Raw genomic sequence first — 19,446 nt, 5'->3', positions numbered from 1 at the left:
AACCTCTACAAAAACATTGTTGTACAATTCACTAATTTTAGATTGCAACCCACATTCACACAGAATGTATAACATGGAATCACACTATACTATTGATTATCACTTGTTACTCAGAGTAACATTACACAGAGTAACATTAATCTTACCAATAAATGGTTAGGATTAGATGTTATTCTGTCCTCCAAACCAGCAAATCAACCAGAGAACTGTTTTTTTTAGCCTATTTACCAGAACCACTGCAGTCAGGAGCACTATTATCTCTGTGTTGTGAAAGTGATGCACAATTTGAAAGTGATGCTGTTGTGAAACGCTAATACCCAGACCAAAAAAAAGCAGGAGAATATACACAGATATGTGGCTTTTTATACCTTTACCATAAATCTACTAGGTCCATGAGTTTGCTGCATATTACTAGCCACCTAAAGTGGCTAAGATTTGGGGAACGCCAGTAAATAGTCGGTGCCATCAAGTGGGATTCACTAAATTAGACACCCTTTTACTTTAGAGTCACTTGAAACTAAACGCTTACTTTTAGTTTTGGTGGACAGAAATAATAAACCATATTTTCATTCACATTCAGTTTGAATGAGGGTTGCTATAACACGACAGATTATGCTGTAAAGTATGTTTGTGCGTGGTGTTTTAAAATCTTGCTCTGTGTGCTATGTCCCTATTTCTCTTATTTAACCCATTTGAATGTCTCTGGATTGCAGCCTATTGTTCCCTTCGTCCTGTTCATGACCAGTGATCTATGCTGATATATATTATCTTATATACAGTCTGTGGTTGACATCAATCACTGAACAACAACAGCAACTTTACTCTAAGATAATATAGATACAGTATAGATAATATAAGGACAGTAGCCTGTAGTTCAGTGTGTGTGGCACTGGCTGGTGTGGTTGATGGTCATTGCTCCGCTGCTCCAGCTGGAGGCGCTGTAGCACCGACAAACAGCGCTGCTTTCCGAAGGTTGTCCGTGAAAATGAGACGGTAAAGAAGCTGCTCTACCGGATAAAGACACGATGTTTGGCCGTGGACGCTGTCTCGCTTGTTTGTTGATGAGTGTACAGGGTGTAAAAAGACTGGGTCCCGCTGTGTTACTCAGGCTGCACTACAGCGTCTATTCACGGGCGCGATCCCACTACTGAGCGGCACGGGGGCTTTGACCTGCTCCGTCTCCGACCTGGGCCGGTGCACCCCTCCTTAGGCGACCTGGTGGTCCCGGGCTCCCCCAGGAGCACCATATCGATACCGAACTTAGTGCGGACACCCGATCGGCATAGTCCGCTGCAGCTCAGAGCTCCTGAGCTCAAACGATCCGCCAGCCTCAGCCTCCCAGTGACTTGGATTACAGGCGCACGCCACCGCACCCGGCGAGGAGCTGCTGTGCATATCGGTCTTTTAGCTTCTACAAAAGTGACGTCATCAAAAAGCGCTGGCGACATCTGTTGGCGAAAGTTATGTAGCGTTCGAACAGTTTCCGCTCACCGATGGACAAAGCAGCCTAATAATGTGAATGTGAAAGTGCTGATGGTTTTATCCGCCTGTTTGAAACAGACGTGCCGCTTTATTGTCAACCTGCTGCTGCTCCTTTGTCTCAGGTCACTAATGTGCAAACCTTCCTACCACAACATAACATAATAATAATAAAAATAACTTTATTTATGGAGCACTTTTCATAACATAGTAAAAAATGCTTCACAACAAAATTACAGTATAAATACAATAATAAATAAAATACAAACCTCATATAACATGAAACTGAATCTGTATTTGTAAAGAATCGCTCATGTTTTTCTTCATTAATTGTACAGTTAAAGTGACCTCTGTACATCAGTGGTAGAAAGTAACTACATAGGCTACAATTACCCAAGTGCTGTACATAAGTACTAAGATGAGACACTTTTCTATGTTAAACTTCAAGTCTACTACAAATCATTGAAAAATGTTGTGCTTTTTACTCCACTACATCACTACTATTTACTTTTTTTTGTTAGTTTTAAGCTTCTGCATTTCACCAAACCCATCCACTAAGGATGATGGATTGTAAGATGGCGTGTAAGATACCCCACCCCAGCAGGTACATCAACTCAACTTTACCACAGGAGGGTGAGATGGGTCAATCAAGCAGTTTGTTTGATGTGTGTAGTTGTCCCTTTGAGACTACATACAAATTAAATGATTCCATTACAAAATATGACGCATGATTACTGAATAAACTATATATATATAAAACTGTAAAAATATGTGGTTAGAATTTGCTCTTTATGATGAGTAGTTTTTTGGCAACACTTAAGTAGTTTACCCAAACAAAATTTTGAATGTGGGTCTTTTACTTGTGAGGGAGTATTTTTTACACTGTGGTTTTACACAAGTACTTTTTCCTGAAGAGAAACATTTGAATATTTATTTCACCACTACTGCAGATGCATATGAGACGTTTTCCCTCTAGTCATATGTAAAATCCAAAATGTGGAGGGAAATTATACAAAAGTATAATTAATAAGAACAGATAAAGACTTTTTTCACTTTATTCTGTGCTATAAATCAAGATCGTAGCAGATAGCAGCCACTACATCACACAGTGTTTCAAACTTGATGCACAGTGGAGGAGATTTTTTAGTGTTGGGTACATTCATTAAATAAGCAGGCCTCTCCTCTTTGGACAAGGCCGATTTCTGCTTAACACCAGCTGCTGAAGGACAGTGCAGAATCATATGGATGGTGACGATATTTTCAAAACAGATATACACTGCTACAAATTGAGCGTGTATTAATTTCAATTCATTCCTAAATTCATGATTTATTAGGATTAGAAAAAGTAATGCAGTGCAAGTCATTTAAAAGTTTAGCTTCAGTTGTTTTACCTCAAATGCAGATAAAGCTGGGTGTAGTTGAGACTACACATCAGTTGTCCTTTATCAATATTCAGAAGTAATCTTTATTATAAAATCAACATAATTTATTGTCATTAGTCTGTTCTTGTATTTGCTCTCTTCAGTTCTTGATCCAGTCTTTATCTTAACTTAGCACATCTCATTCAGTCCTTATTTCATGATTAGTATTTGACAACATGGACGACTAAAGATAACATAGAAAGTATGAAGCCATCCTTAACACATTTAGGACCACTTGAAGCACAGCTAACATGGCGACAGAATATGCTCAAAATGGTCCTTATGATATCTGACATAGTAAATAACAGTAACAATTCCAGCTATGTTACTCATTCCTTGCCCCTTACAATAAACATTTGGAGTCCAGACTCTCTTTCAGATGATCTGTCAGATGATCAACTTTACAATTACAGCAAAGGTTTGACATATGCTTCCACAAACCTCCGGGTAAATCTAATTCTGTAGCTCATTTGTCTAGATGATTTGAATTACTTCTGACAAAACCTCATCCCAGTTATGCAAACACTGAAGTCAGTGGGTCTATATTTGAAGTGAAAATAACTGTAGCTGTAATGATGCCATGCAGATGCACAGTAGCAGCAAACTGGATGTTCTGTTTCCAACTGACATAATGATTTTATGGCCTTCATTACAGCTGAAGACATCAAATAATGCACTTAAGGAAATGATGTACATGACATGTTTCGGGTTTTATGCTCCAAAAATACACATTATAGCATTAAAGGTACTCCAGTATCAGGTAAGATCATATCTCCAATGTGTGCTAGTGAACATAGGGACAGAGCAAGACAAATAACAACATACATCATTAATATAATTTAGACAAAATATTTCACACATGCAACAGACACATTTAGAGCTCACAATTTCCAGTTACAGCCAGACCATATTAACAAACACTGACATCACTGTTAACCCAATCCCAACAAGGAGACACAAAACACAAACATTTAAACAAAATCAAGCTGCTGATACATTTAGATTTCATAATTTCTGAATTTCCGCAGCAGGCTAGATGGAGAGTCAGCAGCCCAACGGAAACGCCGATGGCAGTAATCACCTAAACAGTGGAGATGAAAAGTCTGTTCATTTTATTGGATTTAACACTTTGTAAACATTACATTACATTTACTCATTTGGTAGTTGCTTTTATCCAAAGCAACTTACAAGAAACAATAGCTCGCAATAGCTACACCTTGTTGTTAGAAAGTAAAACCTGAACAGTGGAAAAAGTTCAGATCTGCTCATGTAATACCTTAAGTATTGTCACATTATCCCATTTTATTAATGCAATACTATCACCTTTTATTGTGTAGTGATAATAAGCTCATAAAGATGAGATTTTTAGTGTTGAAACTGTTTCTGCCTTCATGATTCCATCTAACCATCCTGAAGGGGCTGATTTTTCTGTCAGGCCACAGGCAAACTCAGTTAGCTGGAACACAGAAGCAGCAAGTACAACTGCAGTCCTCTGCACTAATCAGGAAAACTGAATGAAATGTATAGAAAATTACAGAGGCCCACAGGAACCACTTCTAAGGCTAAAAATGGTCCTTTAGTCGAATAAACATCACAATAACAACGCAGCTGGACTGTGTGTTAATGGACGGAACAGGAATGCCGCCTGTACTTTCCTGGACTTCTTGTCCAATTCTCAAATGGCAGTTGAAGTGCAAAACACAACACTTCACAAAAAAAGTGTGGGGAGGGGAAAAAAAACATTTTTTATCTAAGTGCCCCTTTAAAAAAATATTCTATGGACCTAACGTCAGACCAGAGTGGCACTTAAGCAGCCCAAGTTTCTCTTCTAGTCACCCAGAGTGCTCCTCTGATTATCAAGTGCCTCTCTGGTGTGACCTTACCATGTGCATGGAAGAGGTCCCGGTTCTTAAGCTACAAAAAATAATGATGCTAGAGGCACTGTTGAACTGTTGAACTCTGGTATTTCTATGCCCTGAAAGTATTTTATATTTCAGGGAATTTCAGGAAAATATATTATCGGAAGTATTGTAAATAAAAAGAAATTTAAGTTTCTTCACTTTCCAATGGTTTTGAAATATACTTACTCGCGGAAGGCGTGGCATCACACGAAGGGCTCCCTGCTGCTTCCTGCTCACAGTGAACGTCCTCTGCTTGGGAAGCTACTGGGATTTCTGCTTTTGAGGCCTCCAGCATTGGTTCCTTCTTATCTCTCACAGCCCAGTGCATTGACTGCAAACAGGTGACCAAATACAGCACTGGGAATTATTCTCATATAGATTACACAGTATTTTGAAAAATCTGCACCAGAGAAAAGACACCACATACAGTTTTTACAGAGTCGTTCAAGGCCTGCCAGTCGTGGAATGGAATAGTGACTCCACTTCTTCTCCACAGGTCGTAGTTTTTCCTTTTGGTTTCATTGCATAAAACCTCTTTGGCTTCTTGCAGTTTTTGAAAATCTGCCACTGTCACAAAAAAAGAAAATATCAGGGGTCTAAGACGGAACATTATGCATGAATAACAAGAAATAAATAATCTCTCCTGTGTATGCAGCTGTAAGTAGCTCTCCATTAACATAATTTGCTTTGAAGTCAAGACATCAGAAAGAGGCACTGACTGACTGTGAGATAATTAAGAAAAACTGAGATACAAAGATAAAATAATCATTACAAATTGCAATAAAATAAAAAGTTGGGTTCAACTTCACAACAGATCACGCTTCTGGCTATGTAAATTCTTTCATGATATGTTATTCTAATTTTTTTTGTTTTTTAATTTACCTGCTCTTGGGTCGTCTAAGTGTTTGTCTGGGTGACACGCCAAGGCTCGGATCTTGTATTCACTGAGAATCTGTTCAGGCTGCAAGGAAACAGAATAAACTGATATAAAAAATAAATTACCAATAAAAATATCTAAACGTCAGGGATCAGTCACTTATTCTATTTTCAGGGACAATAATCACTTTTTAAAACACATTCAAATTAATACACATCTTTGTGTGACTAAATGGCCAAAAAACGAACTCAGTCTTATTCTTACATACAACATGTGAGGTATAAAATACCCAGTGATGTTCTGAACCTCTTGAAAATTATATTTACCAGTTTATTTTGTGGCCTTCACTGCTCATATGACATATTGATGTTTGTGCTGCTACCAACAATATAGACATTTTTAATATCATGCTATCTCCATCACAGTTCATTCTGTCTATTAGATGCATTTAGGCTGCATGTGTTGATCTTCTCATCAGTTGTCAGGCTTTCTACTGTAACTGTTACTGATATAAAAAAAATATCCTGCTGAGCATGTATTACATATAGATACGCACATGGACATGTTTAAAGGGTGAATCATAAAGCGCATATACTGTGACACTACAGAGGCTCTGGATGACGTGCGAGCTCCTGACATCTTTTAGCTGAAGCATCAACAGGTCTCTGTTGGTTCAGACTCAGCTCCGGTGTAGAGCCCGCATAGTTCACGACTCCTGCGGTTTAACAGTTTACAGATTACCGGTCGTTTGTGCACATCTGGTATTTTATGTTATCGTCCTCTTCTCAGCTCTTATAACAGTTACGTTTTGATTTGTAGACCAATACAACCATAATGTCACCCAGCAAATAGCCTGAGCCTCAACCCACTGACCCGAACTTACCGACGACAGTTCATCGCAGCCTAATAACCCGTAGTAATCCTCCAAGTCCTCGGGTTTGCAGTTCAAAACAGCCTCCATAAAAAATGTGTTGGGGAAATGTGTGTGGTTTCCTGTAACGGAGCAGCTCGTCTGCTGCCTTGAATCACAGCTCTGTTCGCTTCAGGTTCCTGATGGGCTCCCCTCCCTGCTGCCGTGGCGGACTCACCCTCAGTTATTACTCTTTTGTCGGCTGGCGCTGGGTAATGATGGAGGGAGTGCTGAATGCTTACAGCTGTCGTGGGAGTTCTCTCTTAAGTTGTGGTTGAGGGCAAAACTGAGCTGTCTTTTTAACCATATGACATATGTTGCATTCAAATGTCCAGCTAAAAGTCCCGTTCATGGAGGCATGAAACAATGGCAGAGGTTGCCTTAAATAATTAGAAAACATACTGCATTACTTATTTAGAACATTATATCCTGGAGACCGGGCTACATGGCAGGTGGATTATTTGCTAAAATGAAATGGATACATTTGCACTAGTCATGTAATTGAGGTTGTAGTTAAAATGTCAAAGTGTACATTTAATGCAAGTTATAAAATATGTTTATTGATATGGATCACAGTCTACTATCAAAAACCTTTGATTCCCTCGTTTTACTTATAACTTTGTGCTGTTATTCACAAGCTTTTACCTTTGCCCGAAATTCTCCAGACAGTGTTTGAAGGCATCGATATTTTGTTATGGTTTTATGTCATCGACGTACCGGGGGGGCGCTCCGGTCGTGATTACTGGCGGAGAACGGGTCACATGAGCTATGCAAATGAGCCAGCTGTCCGGGAGGAAGGCTCTGCTCAGCGGCTCTGCGGGCTGAAGATGGCGGACGGAGAGAACAGTCTCGGAACGGGCTTTTCAGGCGCCTCCGAAATGGACGAGCCTGCCGCGAAAAGGTCGAAAATCAGTCCCGGAACCAACTACGGATTCAAAGGAGCCGAAGCAGATCAATTCTCATGCGTCTCTGCGGACACAGAGAGCTGGGAGGCGGCGGTGAATTTTGCGCAGCCAGCGGAGAAGGAAGCAAAGCCGGTGATGGCGGTAGAGCAGGCCCCAGCAGCGCTAGGCGGAGACAACAATGGACTGGGACTGCTGGTCTCCGAGCCGCACAAACCAATTGTTAAGCTAGACGACAGCGCTGTACTTGGGACAACCGAGGAGGGTGCTGGTACGAAAACAGCCGAGCAATTTAACAAAGCTTTAGTATTTACGCGACTCACAGCAGACGGCGCTTGTTTTACCAACTTAACCGGCGAGTTAGCTTTAATGTGCAACAGCAGAGGAGTTAACGTTAGTTAGCTGACGTTACACACAGTGTCTGTGGGTGATTGTTGGGAGGTGTGTACTTCTCAAAACGCTGAAAAGTAGAGAGAAAACTGATGATTTAACTCACTCCCTCACGGCTCTAAACTTTGATAGCACCTTAGCATTAATTAGCCGGTTTTTATCTGTTTCACACCAACGTTCACTTAACGTCACCGCGCTGAAGTTTTTGTCATGGAAAGTTTCTGTAATTGATGACAGGGGCTGTCAGAAATAGGCGCCACGTATCTCCAGTATGCTCATTTTCTGTATTTCTCTGTGCTCAGATTTCCTTGAGCATGATGACCTGCCCTCCAACGGGCTGGCTGTCACACCGGACCACACCGAGGACGATGACAGATCCTCCCATGCCAGCTCCAGCGACTGGACTCCTCAGCCGCAGATAGGTAAGTAGGTGAACCTGAGTCGCGTCTGGCCCCAACTCTTCCCTGCAGCAGCTTTTAACACTCATCTGATAGCGTGCATTATAAGTGCATACAGTGGTACAGCATTTAAAAGCCATGCTGAGATTCTTCTATTCTTGGCCAGGTTCCTACAGCTTCATCCAGCAACACATCAGAGAGACTGATCCAAGGACCATTCTGAGGGATTTGCTGCCTGAGACAGTCCTCCCACCAGACTTAGACGACATGACATTGTGGCAGATCATCATCAACATCTCAGAACCTCCAAAAAGAAAGAAGAGGAAGGACATTAACACCTTAGAAGATGTGGTTAGGCTACTCCATGAAAGTAAAAGGATCCTCGTGCTGACTGGTGCTGGGGTATGCATCTACATTAGTACTGTACTGTTGCACTATTCAAATTACCATGTCTTTGATTTAATCCTTAATACCAGTTTTCATGCTATTAAGTCAGAATGCTTGTATGCTTTTTTTTGTAGGTGTCAGTCTCATGTGGAATACCAGACTTTCGTTCCAGAGATGGAATTTATGCACGGCTCGCAGTAGATTTTCCCGATCTTCCAGACCCTCAAGCTATGTTTGACATCGAATACTTCAGACGGGACCCAAGACCCTTTTTCAAGTTTGCTAAGGTTTGTTCATGGTGTCCACTTACTCTTATACATACTCAAAAAATTAAGATCCAGGTGTCTGATGTAATAAGATAATAAACTTTTTAAGGTTATGTTAAAATTGAACTTGCTCAAGTAAAACTTTGGAAAGAGATGTTTAGAAATAGTTTCCACACACACACACACACACACACACAGATTTTATAGTCTTTCAGGGTTTTGGTCACACAGACTTAGATGAAGAGTGTGCATCATTATACATATTATTCTGTAACTTCCATTTTTGTTGTTCTTACACTTTTTAGCACTTGTATGATACAATGTTTGACCTCAAGCATGAGATGAGACACATGCTCTTTGCCTGAAGGCCTGTGTAATGCAGTATAGTATATATGGTGCACCAGATTATTGTGTGCAGAAAACAGCTTCGGTGTTTACACACAGTTTTAAAAACAGAATCCTGAACTTGTTTACCTCAAATCTAGGATAAAATTCTCCAAGAAATTCTCTGCAGAGAATATTTTGAGGCTTCAGCAAATCCAGCGGCATCTGCTGTCATAAGGTTGAACAGTTTGTGCTCTGAGACTGAACTTAGCCAGGATTTACACTTTAACAAAGACTTAAAAAGATGAAGGATGTGGTGAAACAACTGTATAGGGTGAGATGCATGATTATAGCAAGCTTTGGATTCTGTCCACAAGTGCTGAATGCATCCTCTTTGTTACAGGAGATCTACCCCGGTCAGTTCCAGCCTTCACCCTGTCACAAATTCATATCTATGCTGGATAAACAAGGGAAGCTACTGCGCAATTACACACAAAACATTGATACATTAGAACAAGTGGCTGGAGTTCAGCGGATTATCCAGTGTCATGGTAAGTGACACAGCTAATGCTGGATCTTGCTTTTTTTTCTTTTTTTTTATATATATATATATATATATATATATATATATATATATATGTGTGTGTAATATAATATAATATAGCTCTGTCCATGGTGATGGTGAAAGGCCATTAATAACTCTTTTATTTCAGGGTCATTTGCAACTGCATCCTGTCTCGTCTGTAAACACAAAGTGGATTGTGAGGCTATAAGGGAAGACATCTTTAACCAGGTATTTTTTCATTACAAACTGATCCAGGATAACACATTTAAATGTACTGTTGGACACTGCATCATAAAAGTCACACTGCAATTTTACTGAAATATTTCCCACCGATCCTAAAGCCTCTTACATACACTGCATATTACCTGCAGTACCTTAATGGAAAATGCATACAAAACTGTGTTGAGTAGAACTTCAGGGTTCATGCATGAAAATACTCCTTAACAAGCAACTTCCCCTGAAGAATCTTGCAGGGCCCTAGGTATCTGATCTATGTATATTTGCTGTGTAAGAAGTCTTGTGTATGCCATATACTTATGTTGGCACTGAAAGCCACTCCGGGGTCATGGCAAACATGACCAGGAGGAGCTATTTGGACACTGACATGTCAAACACAGGGGTAACAAATAATTATTAATTGCTGCACTGCATTGCATAAGTTGCTGGAAGGGAGCCATGGTTTATGTAATGAGCTCCACCTGTAATTTTCCTGCTCTTAGAAATTCTCTTCAATGAAAAAGGTCTTTGAATTTTATTGCTACTGCAAAAACACATGTTTAATTCTTCAATCTATTATGAAATCTCTATTATGATAGATATGTGTCATGCAAACTTGGTGCAGTTATAACATTGTTATTGGAAGCATCAACCAGTGTCAATAACTCTACAGTCATTTTTGAGATTGTCGTGGTGGTGTTGTATTAATGACAGTGAAAAGGTTTTTTCAGGTGGTTTGTTAAATAATGCTTGTAGTGGGTTTATTCATCCAAAATAAAAATACCAAACTTGTCATTCAACTCAAATATTTTGGCATCCACCACCAAAACTGTTTGCGTAACTACATATCATCAGGGGTAAGAATTAAAATATGTATCGTTGTAGCTTATATTTTGGTTTATTACATAATACAATCATGTAATAAACCAAATAATCCAGTTATGATCATTTGGGTGTTTTTGTTCCTGTATGTCATGAACATACTTTAAAATGTAACATGTGGTTGTCAGCTCCAACTCAAACTGACTGTAGTGACAGCCTCGGGCAGGAAGAATAAAATGAAACATATCTTCAGTCACTTGTGGAAGTAAATCAGGGTGGTACAGGTAGTGCTTATGAAGAAGCTAGTAGCTAGTATTGTGGATTTTATAGATATGCAGCCCCTTCCAAAGTAAGGATGATATATATGACTGTTATAGTGCTAATAAAATAAACTCTTCTTGCAGGTTGTCCCTCGTTGTCCACGGTGTCCAGATATTCCCCTGGCAATCATGAAACCTGACATCGTCTTCTTTGGAGAGAATCTTCCAGAAATGTTCCACAGAGCCATGAAGCAGGATAAAGATGAGGTGGACCTCTTGATTGTCATTGGCTCTTCTCTTAAAGTCCGACCAGTTGCCCTCATCCCAAGTATGTTTTCTTCAGTTGAATGGATTTCTGATTTCTATAAGATTCATGCAGTAACCAGCATGTTTCCATTGTGCTTGCAGTAAATCTAAACATTTAATACTTAACTGTTTTCTCTTCTTCATCCTATTCAGACTCCATTCCTCATGAAGTGCCTCAGGTCCTGATCAATAGGGAGCAGCTGCCTCACCTCAACTTCGACGTGGAGCTACTTGGGGACTGTGACGTCATTGTCAATGAGCTCTGTCATCGATTGGCTGGAGACTTTGAGCAGCTTTGCTACAACACTGTAAGACTCATAGAGATCACAGAGAAACCCCCACGGTTACCAGAACAGCCACCAAGCGAGGCCTTGCCTGCTTCCAGCGACGCAGCTCAGGAGGAGCAGAAGCAGCACAGTACAGACTCAGTAACTAAGCCTTCAGAGAAGACAGAAAGCCTGAAAGCCACAGAGACAGCTGGTAATCATGTTACACCTCCAGAGCCTTGTCCAAATGCCCAGTGTCCCAGTGATGAGACGACCGAGCCTTCAGAGTTACCAGCAGAAGACGCCTCAAAAGAGGAGGCCACTGAATTAAAGAACCAAACCTCCAACCTTGAATTTCGTAGACGATGCTGGATGAGTCGAATCAACAGAAGTCCAATCAGCAAACGCCTTGAGAGTAAGCCTTTGACCATAGCAAAGAGAACAACAGCATTAACTAAAATTAATAAATATAATAAATATTCTTCTGTGTATTTAAAAGTGAGTAGGTGGGTGTGTTTAAACACAGGCGCTATCTCATTCATCATGCTCTATAGTATTGTTGTTTTCCTCACACAGTATCTACATACATACTAAAATCCAAATAATTATAAAGGCCAAAGATGTGAGCTATATGATGATAGATTTTCTCCAGATATTGATTTCTGTTCAATAAATTGTTTGTATTGTTTCCTACAGCAGGCCAGTACCTGTTTCAAACACCGAATCACTATATCTTCCATGGGGCTGAGGTTTACTCCGACTCTGAAGACGAGACGTCGAGCTCTTGCAGCAGTGACAGTGAGGAGTCTGAATGCAGTGCGGATGGGGTGGAAGAAGACAGCGAGCCAGAGGAGGCTGACGCACTGGCAACAGCGGAGGGAGAGACATGCCTCAGAGACACAATACAACACACTTTAACCAATGAGGCCACATCAAGTGTGCAGACAGACAATACTTCTGAAAAGACTCAGAGCACCACACACCTTTAAATGTAAAGTACCCTGTCAACAAAGCACTAATTGTCTTTATATATGTTTCGTATATTTTTGACTCATCAACCTTACTATTATTTTTCATAAAGTTGGAATTGCTTGACAACTTTGTGTGAATATGCATCAAGTTTTTTTTTTCCTTGTTTTTTTTTCTGTGCCCACTTTGGTCACATGCATTGTGTCTGAAACCTCATACTGTATGCTACTTACTAAATAGAATGCAGTAGTTATGTTTTTTTTCTCTTTTAGGGTTTTTTTCCCATGCATTAATCTGATTTTGCATTCACATTTTCAGAAATTTAGCAGATGCTCTCATCTACCACGAATGCAACACTAGATTAAGCTTTAATTCCAAAATCGCAGTCATTACAAGCAAAGGCTTCAAATGTCAATCTCAGTCCATAGTGTGATGTCAGCTGTGATCTAATGATGTGTTTCAGAGTTGGTTCATGTTACCATTGGGAAACATGTAAATATGTAAACCTACTGCCTGCCTAAATAGTGGGTACTGTGAGTTTCAGACACATACATAATATCTTTAAGACGGTTTACTTGAAGGCATCATTCTAACTTGCAATATGAAAAGTTCAGCTCTGCTCTTTCCTGAGGGTGAATGCTGGAAAAGGAACAGTACTCTTTAATTTTAGACCAAAGAACATTTCATCAACCCGCTCCTATGTTGTCACAAGCTTTGTATGTTTAACCTGTCATTTAAATCTTGGAAGAAAAATATAAGTATTGACAAGGTGTTCCTTCTGACATGTGGCAGCTACTTTTTATGGTCAAGCCTCTTATTTTTATACTCTGATGTGAGACATACTCATCGAAGAGTAGATGATTTTATCTGTACAAAGTTATACTAAGTTGTAATATTAAGCCTTAGGAATATATTCCATGAGTTCATATTGAAAAACAGCACTTTTTTCCTTCTTATGAAACCAGTTTTGTTGCTTATGTCACTTTTCATAGAATATAAAGTTAATACAGTTTCCTTCATCGGACAGAGAAGTCTTCTGCCTGTAAAGATTAAGTGTTGGTAGATGGACATATTTGAGCCAGTGTGTTGGGATAAGTGTCTACACCAACATAATTCACATGCCATTTACAAGGTAATGTTTTGTTTACGGTTTAAGGAAATAAGAAATTTTTACATCATTATAGTTGTTATTTCTCTTGGGGTTCTCAGTAAAAACAAGAATGAAAAACACTGACCAGTCACTTCTGTTATTTCACATCAACAGCTTCAGTGGAGTGGCGCAGATGCAAAAAGCGCGCCACCTAGCGCGTCCACACTCACCCTGCCAGTTCCTCTTTCCTTCTCAAAGAGCTTAACTACAGTGAGAGGGTTTCTGTGGGGGCACATTTCGTTTAGATTTTGCGTTATTTTCAGGACAGTGTTTTATAACAGCAGTATAAAACCATACGTAAGCATTTAACGTTATGTAGTCGATAACTTCGTTTAGGGAATACTTCAGTTAAACGTCACTAGTTTGCGCAGGCGTAGTACGGTAACATAAGGTTTCTATTTATAATTTATAATACTGTAATATCATGTAAGTCAGATCTGTTGACAGCGTGTTCAATAATTAGTCTTTACTGGTTTACATAAACAAGGCCTGCTAACCTTCTTTATCTGTCCAGGCCTCGGAACTACATTTCCCTGCTTTCTCTCTGCTGTCCGGTGATACGACATGTCGTAAAACTCAACAACACCAAAACCGAGATGGACACTACCGAAGACGGTTGACAGTTTCTGTCTTGATCTTTTTTGTTACCTGAAATGTTTATCGTTAGCTATTGACGCCAAGCTTCGGCACACGGGTCCGGTGGTGAAGATGGAGGCCATGGAGGATGATAGTTTAGACGTAAAAGACGACCATAACCACAACCACTGTGCCAGCAGCAGCGGTAAAGTCCGCACGTATCATAGCAGCCAACTGTCGGATGTAACGACGGTCTCGCAGCCCGTCTGCGCACCGGTGTCGGGAGGAGAACCGGGGACTCGACGAGGGAAGCAGCGGTCCGGCACCACCGGAGGGTCAAAGTTCATGGACTCGGATTCAGGGAGTGAGAACAGCGAAGTCAGTGAGACTGACTGCACGGTTCCGCCAGCCGCTGCCGAGGGAAAATTCACCCTCGATTCTACTTCCAAGTTCCGTAAGTTGATTTAAAGCACACACTGACAGCGGGGCCTGGCATCCTGTTGTCCCCCAGCAGCAGGCCGAGCTACTGGGGGACTACACAGTGATGCTCCTGGCAGGCAGATCACCGATAATGGTTTCTTAGGCCTAATGGCTTTGACCATATTCAGGTATCTGGTATAACAGTTCCTTTCACACCAGCTCTGCTCTTCTCATTTAGTCTTGAATGCAATGGCAGTAGAAGACTACCGGAAAAACCACTGGCCAAACCTGGAGAAGGCAATTGACCGTCTGCTGGTTCAGAATCCCACAGACCACATCTCAGTTTCTTATGCACAGATATACAGGTAAGACTTTGCAAGTAAAGGGATGTCGATTAAACACACCCTTGAGCTGTATGTGTAGCTTTCTCAACAGTATGTAATTTCTGTTGAGAGCCATGAAGTTGCAATGTGCATCACTGGTAGTTTGCAGGTTTACTTTACTTGTCTTTTCCTGTTTTCCTAGTTACATCTACAAGTGTGTTTGTCAGCAGCACTCTGAGCTGCTCTACAATGATTTAACATCAAAAATAACAACTCATCTGCAACAGGTCTCCACCCATCTACAAGTAAGGAAATCCAAATACAAGCAAATTATTATATGCAGCACATACAGACACTATTAACTTAACACTCTTGTTATTGTCTTCCAGGCCAGTCCACCTGAGAACTTTATTGAGAACTTCAATGTTGCACTGACACAATACACAGCTTCTCTCCAATGTATAGTTCCTGTGTTTATGTACTTGGTAGGCATCTATTTCTAAAATATAACACATATTCAATATAGCTTCAACAATTACATGACATTTCTATCACATGCAGCCGAGTTTAGCCTGGTGCTGTGGTGGTACCCATATCTTTTATCTATTGTGCTGACCTCTCAATTTCTTCATTTTTAATGTTTTCAGAACAAGTTCTACATCGAGTCAAAGCTGAACAGAGACCTGAGAGAGGATCTGATGAAGCTGTTTGCTGATCACGTCGCAGAAAAACATGTGAACACACTGATGCGTGAGTGTAATGCTTCATATGAAGCCCTGATGGCTGTTGTGGAATTTGATGATTCCTTTGCTTGTAATTGTGAGTCTGCAACAAACTGCACCTACAGAAGACTTGTTCCCTTGCTGACATGAGTGACCTCTAAAGTATTTGTGTTATTATTTATTTTTTTCTTGTGTAGCTCTTCTCATCGAAGCTCATTCCATGCCCTTTCAAGTGCAGCCATCTACAATGGCTAGTGTGGTTAAAGGCCTCTACAGCCTGCGACCAGGTGAGCTATGTTCATGTTTCTCACCTGTTCTGCTGGCACAAAGCTTTTCTATGTATCATCTGTTTCAAAGTTATAATATGTAACTTTTCTCCATTAAAATGTCTAAAAACAACTAGACCTATGTTATATATATATTTTATAACGTTATCCCAAATGTTTCCAGCAATTCTCAAACCAGGAGAAATCTGTGATTTTGATCGTGGTAAAATTCATTTCATTTGGTCGCCAGTCAATGATATCATATCCCTTATGCTCGTGAGTTGGCGTTGCCTGCCAGAATCTCAAAACTGACTTTTATCCATTTTTTTTAACACATTTTTAAAATATATGTTTTACACCTTGGTTATTTTCAACTAAGTATTTTAACCGGTTGAAGGATTTTTGACATCAGACGTCTGGGTCTTAAGTTATCAGAGGAAAAAGCTGAGAAAACGTTAGACAGCTCAGCTCCCATTCCTATGCCACCGAAGAGCGTCAGCAAATCACTGATATTTAAAGTGAAACAGCTTTATCCGTTGTTTCTACCAGTTTTAATCTCATGGTCTGTTTGTGTTGGAGAGGAGGACACCTCTGTGGACAATTAGGCTTCTGCTAAAAACTCCTGAACCACTGGCACTGAAGAGATCCAAACTGTGAGAAGCTGATGGCAATAGTGGTGAAGACAACAACTCCCATGTTCCCACGCTATTTTGTGCAACACCCAATGCTGTCTTTTGTTTTTGATTTGACTGAGAGACTCCTAGCAGCAGAAGTTACATGCTGTGCGTTTAATGTCATTTCAGTGGAAGCTGATACAATCTTTCTCTCTCCACCACAGCAAACAAAACTGACACATTTGTTTATTCCTCGAGCAGAATCAGATGCTCCACACATGCTCTTCTGTTTCACAGAGGTTTGGTTTCCTCTTTCAGAGTGGGCCCAGTTAGCTCCAGCTCTCTTCTCTGGGTTTATCCCCCAAATCAACCCTCCTGCTGTGGAGTCTCTGCTGTCTGACTACGCTGCTCATGACCAGAAGCTACAGATGGAGCTCTCCATGAACGGATTTCCACGGTGAGTTCTCTGAGGCTTCAGTTTCCGATAGCGACTAATCACAGTCTCAAAAGATATATTACATCTTTAGGTTTACCTCAAGCCCCTAATGGACTGTCCTCGTTTTCCAGAGGTGACCAGTCCCGCAAGCGTGCCAGTGATGACTCCTGATAGCCGAGCCGGTGCCACCAGATCCATTGTGGAACTATTACTGTGCCTCCTACATCTTTATCACAAGTTGGCTCACTGCACTAGGTACAATGTTAACAATGCGTCAGTTTCATCTCCCTCGACTCAAGGTCACAAACACTGTGAACAACAAAGAGAACGTGATGTTGAGTTGTTGAGCAGAAGCTTAATCTTGCTGCACTAAAGAACAAGCACACAGGCATCCATGATGGTGCTTTCCTCTGTGATCATGACGCATCCAGCTTCAGTATTTGTTGGATGCTGCTGTGTGTCCTCAGACTGTTTTCCTCATGCTCTCCTCATTTGAAGAGTGCCTTCACGGTGTCTGTCCGATCAGATATCCCGACAGGGGATAGGCTGATGGTGGGTAATTCATTCCTAACCTTTAACATGGAAGTGTCTTGTGTGGTTTTGATAGACTGGGGTAATCAAGACTTTCTATTGCTGCTAACAATACTGTCCATATGTTAATACTACAAATCCCTTGGTTTCACCCGCTGCGTGTGTAACCCAGTGGCTACAGTCAACACAAATGAGTGTGGAAAGAAATGGAAACTAAGTCATTGACCTCAACTATGATTCTCTTCTTCATGTTGCCTTTACTGTGTTGGTAAACCGGATTGTATTTTCCAGTTATGCCAAAGAGGATTTGCAGTACTTAATTTTTTTCTTTCTTTTATATGTATAATACATTAGATTCAAGCTGACATTGTTAATGTTGTATGCTGTCTGAGTCACTGAGCCATTTAAGTTTTTTATACTAACAACTTTTGAGCTTTGGTTGGACCCGTTTGTTAGACTAAAGTCAAATTCTAACTTTGAATATTACTTGTTTGTTTTAGCCTCACATGTAGGACTGGCAGGGATTGCCGTGCAGGAACATTACACAGAGTGCCAGAAAGCTTAGACAACCACAGAACAGTGTTTGAGAATTTCCTAATTGTCCTTCAGTCCGTTTGACAACTTGCCTAAATCATCCCTCAACTGTAAATATACTGAACCTGTTGCTTCATGGATTTATTGAATCAAATGATATGCAAATAATGTTTTGACCTAAGCCTGGCACACCTGTGCATTAAATGTTCCTAACATGTTCTTGATGTAAATAGTTTTTGTCTTTGGATAGTGCTCTGCGTACACGAGCATCACTTCAATAGAAGAATTTGATACAAGGTCTTACACTGTTTTAAGTGTAAATAGAAGCTCAGGCTTGCTTTTTCTTTCCATCTGTGGTCTTGGACACAGTTCTCATCGTCTTTCAAATAAACTCATTTAATTAAAGCAGCAATTTGTAAGTTTTGCTATTGCTACAATGTGAGGAATGTTAACGTTAGCATCAACAGCTGTTTACTTATCTTATCTAGAAGAAACATCACATTTTACTCCTTCACTCACTAAGAGCTGTCTACAGCGGTGGAGAGGATTCCTCTTCTTTTGCTTCCATTTATATCACTTCTTTTCTTCTAGGCTACTTAAGTTAGCAAGCTAACAGGCTAGCCCTGGCCCGGTCAGCATGGCTCATCACTTTCAGACACAGTCACTGCCCTCAAGAAGTAGCTGCTCAGAGGACGTATTACAACTCTTATCTTGTAAATGCAACAACAGCTGAAAGACTGGTAGGTAGGTAGGTAGGTAAATGGCTGTTAATGCTAAAAACAATGGCTATGTAGCAATAACAAAATTTACAAATAGCTGCTTTAACCACGGGACACTGAGGATTTTGCTTTTCACTATCCAGTACTTTAAATCTGGATTATGAGAAGTGATATTCTCTTCAATAACCATGCATTACTATAAACCTAATGGAGCAGAAGGAGGTCAGAATCATTGCAGATGCCAAACACTGGATGTATTATGTTACTTGCTGAGATTATATCACTTTGTCTTTAACATGCTGCAACAATAACCATGTTGAAACAAATGAATAAAATTCCACTTGGCTCAAATGCTGTTTCAGAATCTTTGGTGAAGAAATGTTTTTATATTCACGTTAAAGCCAGATGTTTTACCACCTGCATTTTTAACAGTCTCCGAGTGTTTAACAAATGATTATCTGTTGATCTGCAGTGTTAACATTAGTGCAAGGCTCAA

The 19,446-nt window shown here is 40.3% G+C and overlaps 3 protein-coding genes across 4 annotated transcripts; 2 read left to right on the top strand and 1 right to left on the bottom strand.

The window, feature by feature from the left end:
- Positions 1-2,520: 2,520 nt before the first annotated feature.
- Positions 2,521-6,927, bottom strand: dnajc12 (DnaJ (Hsp40) homolog, subfamily C, member 12). The gene is made up of 5 exons (XM_071481412.1): positions 6,562-6,927; positions 5,684-5,762; positions 5,229-5,368; positions 4,988-5,132; positions 2,521-3,981 (listed from the first exon to the last, which is right to left on the bottom strand). Exons 1-5 carry the CDS (start codon positions 6,637-6,639, stop codon positions 3,899-3,901), a joined length of 525 nt encoding a protein of 174 aa, XP_071337513.1. The 5' UTR covers positions 6,640-6,927; the 3' UTR covers positions 2,521-3,898.
- A 407-nt stretch (positions 6,928-7,334) lies between these two features.
- sirt1 (sirtuin 1) lies at positions 7,335-13,889 on the top strand. Its single transcript, XM_071481409.1, has 9 exons — positions 7,335-7,761; positions 8,183-8,302; positions 8,445-8,680; positions 8,800-8,952; positions 9,659-9,806; positions 9,969-10,048; positions 11,263-11,446; positions 11,578-12,105; positions 12,387-13,889. Exons 1-9 carry the CDS (start codon positions 7,350-7,352, stop codon positions 12,677-12,679), a joined length of 2,154 nt encoding a protein of 717 aa, XP_071337510.1. The 5' UTR covers positions 7,335-7,349; the 3' UTR covers positions 12,680-13,889.
- A 197-nt stretch (positions 13,890-14,086) lies between these two features.
- cacul1 (CDK2 associated cullin domain 1) lies at positions 14,087-19,309 on the top strand. Of its 2 annotated transcripts, XM_071481410.1 has the most exons (8): positions 14,093-14,839; positions 15,044-15,170; positions 15,331-15,433; positions 15,518-15,613; positions 15,776-15,878; positions 16,048-16,137; positions 17,049-17,187; positions 17,298-19,309. In XM_071481410.1, the coding sequence occupies exons 1-8, from the start codon at positions 14,518-14,520 to the stop codon at positions 17,335-17,337; spliced, it is 1,020 nt and encodes a 339-aa protein (XP_071337511.1). In that variant the 5' UTR covers positions 14,093-14,517; the 3' UTR covers positions 17,338-19,309. The 2 variants fall into 2 exon arrangements, with proteins under 2 accessions (XP_071337512.1, XP_071337511.1); XM_071481411.1 differs by lacking the exon at positions 15,518-15,613 and having other exon boundaries at positions 14,087-14,839; positions 17,298-19,295.
- Positions 19,310-19,446: the final 137 nt, after the last annotated feature.

Source organism: Trachinotus anak, unplaced genomic scaffold (assembly GCF_046630095.1).
Source record: "Trachinotus anak isolate AG129_WGS33_773 ecotype Australia unplaced genomic scaffold, CSIRO_AGI_Tana_v1 ptg000007l, whole genome shotgun sequence".
Lineage (NCBI taxonomy): Eukaryota > Metazoa > Chordata > Actinopteri > Carangiformes > Carangidae > Trachinotus > Trachinotus anak.
This window is presented reverse-complemented; position numbering and strand designations above follow the sequence as displayed.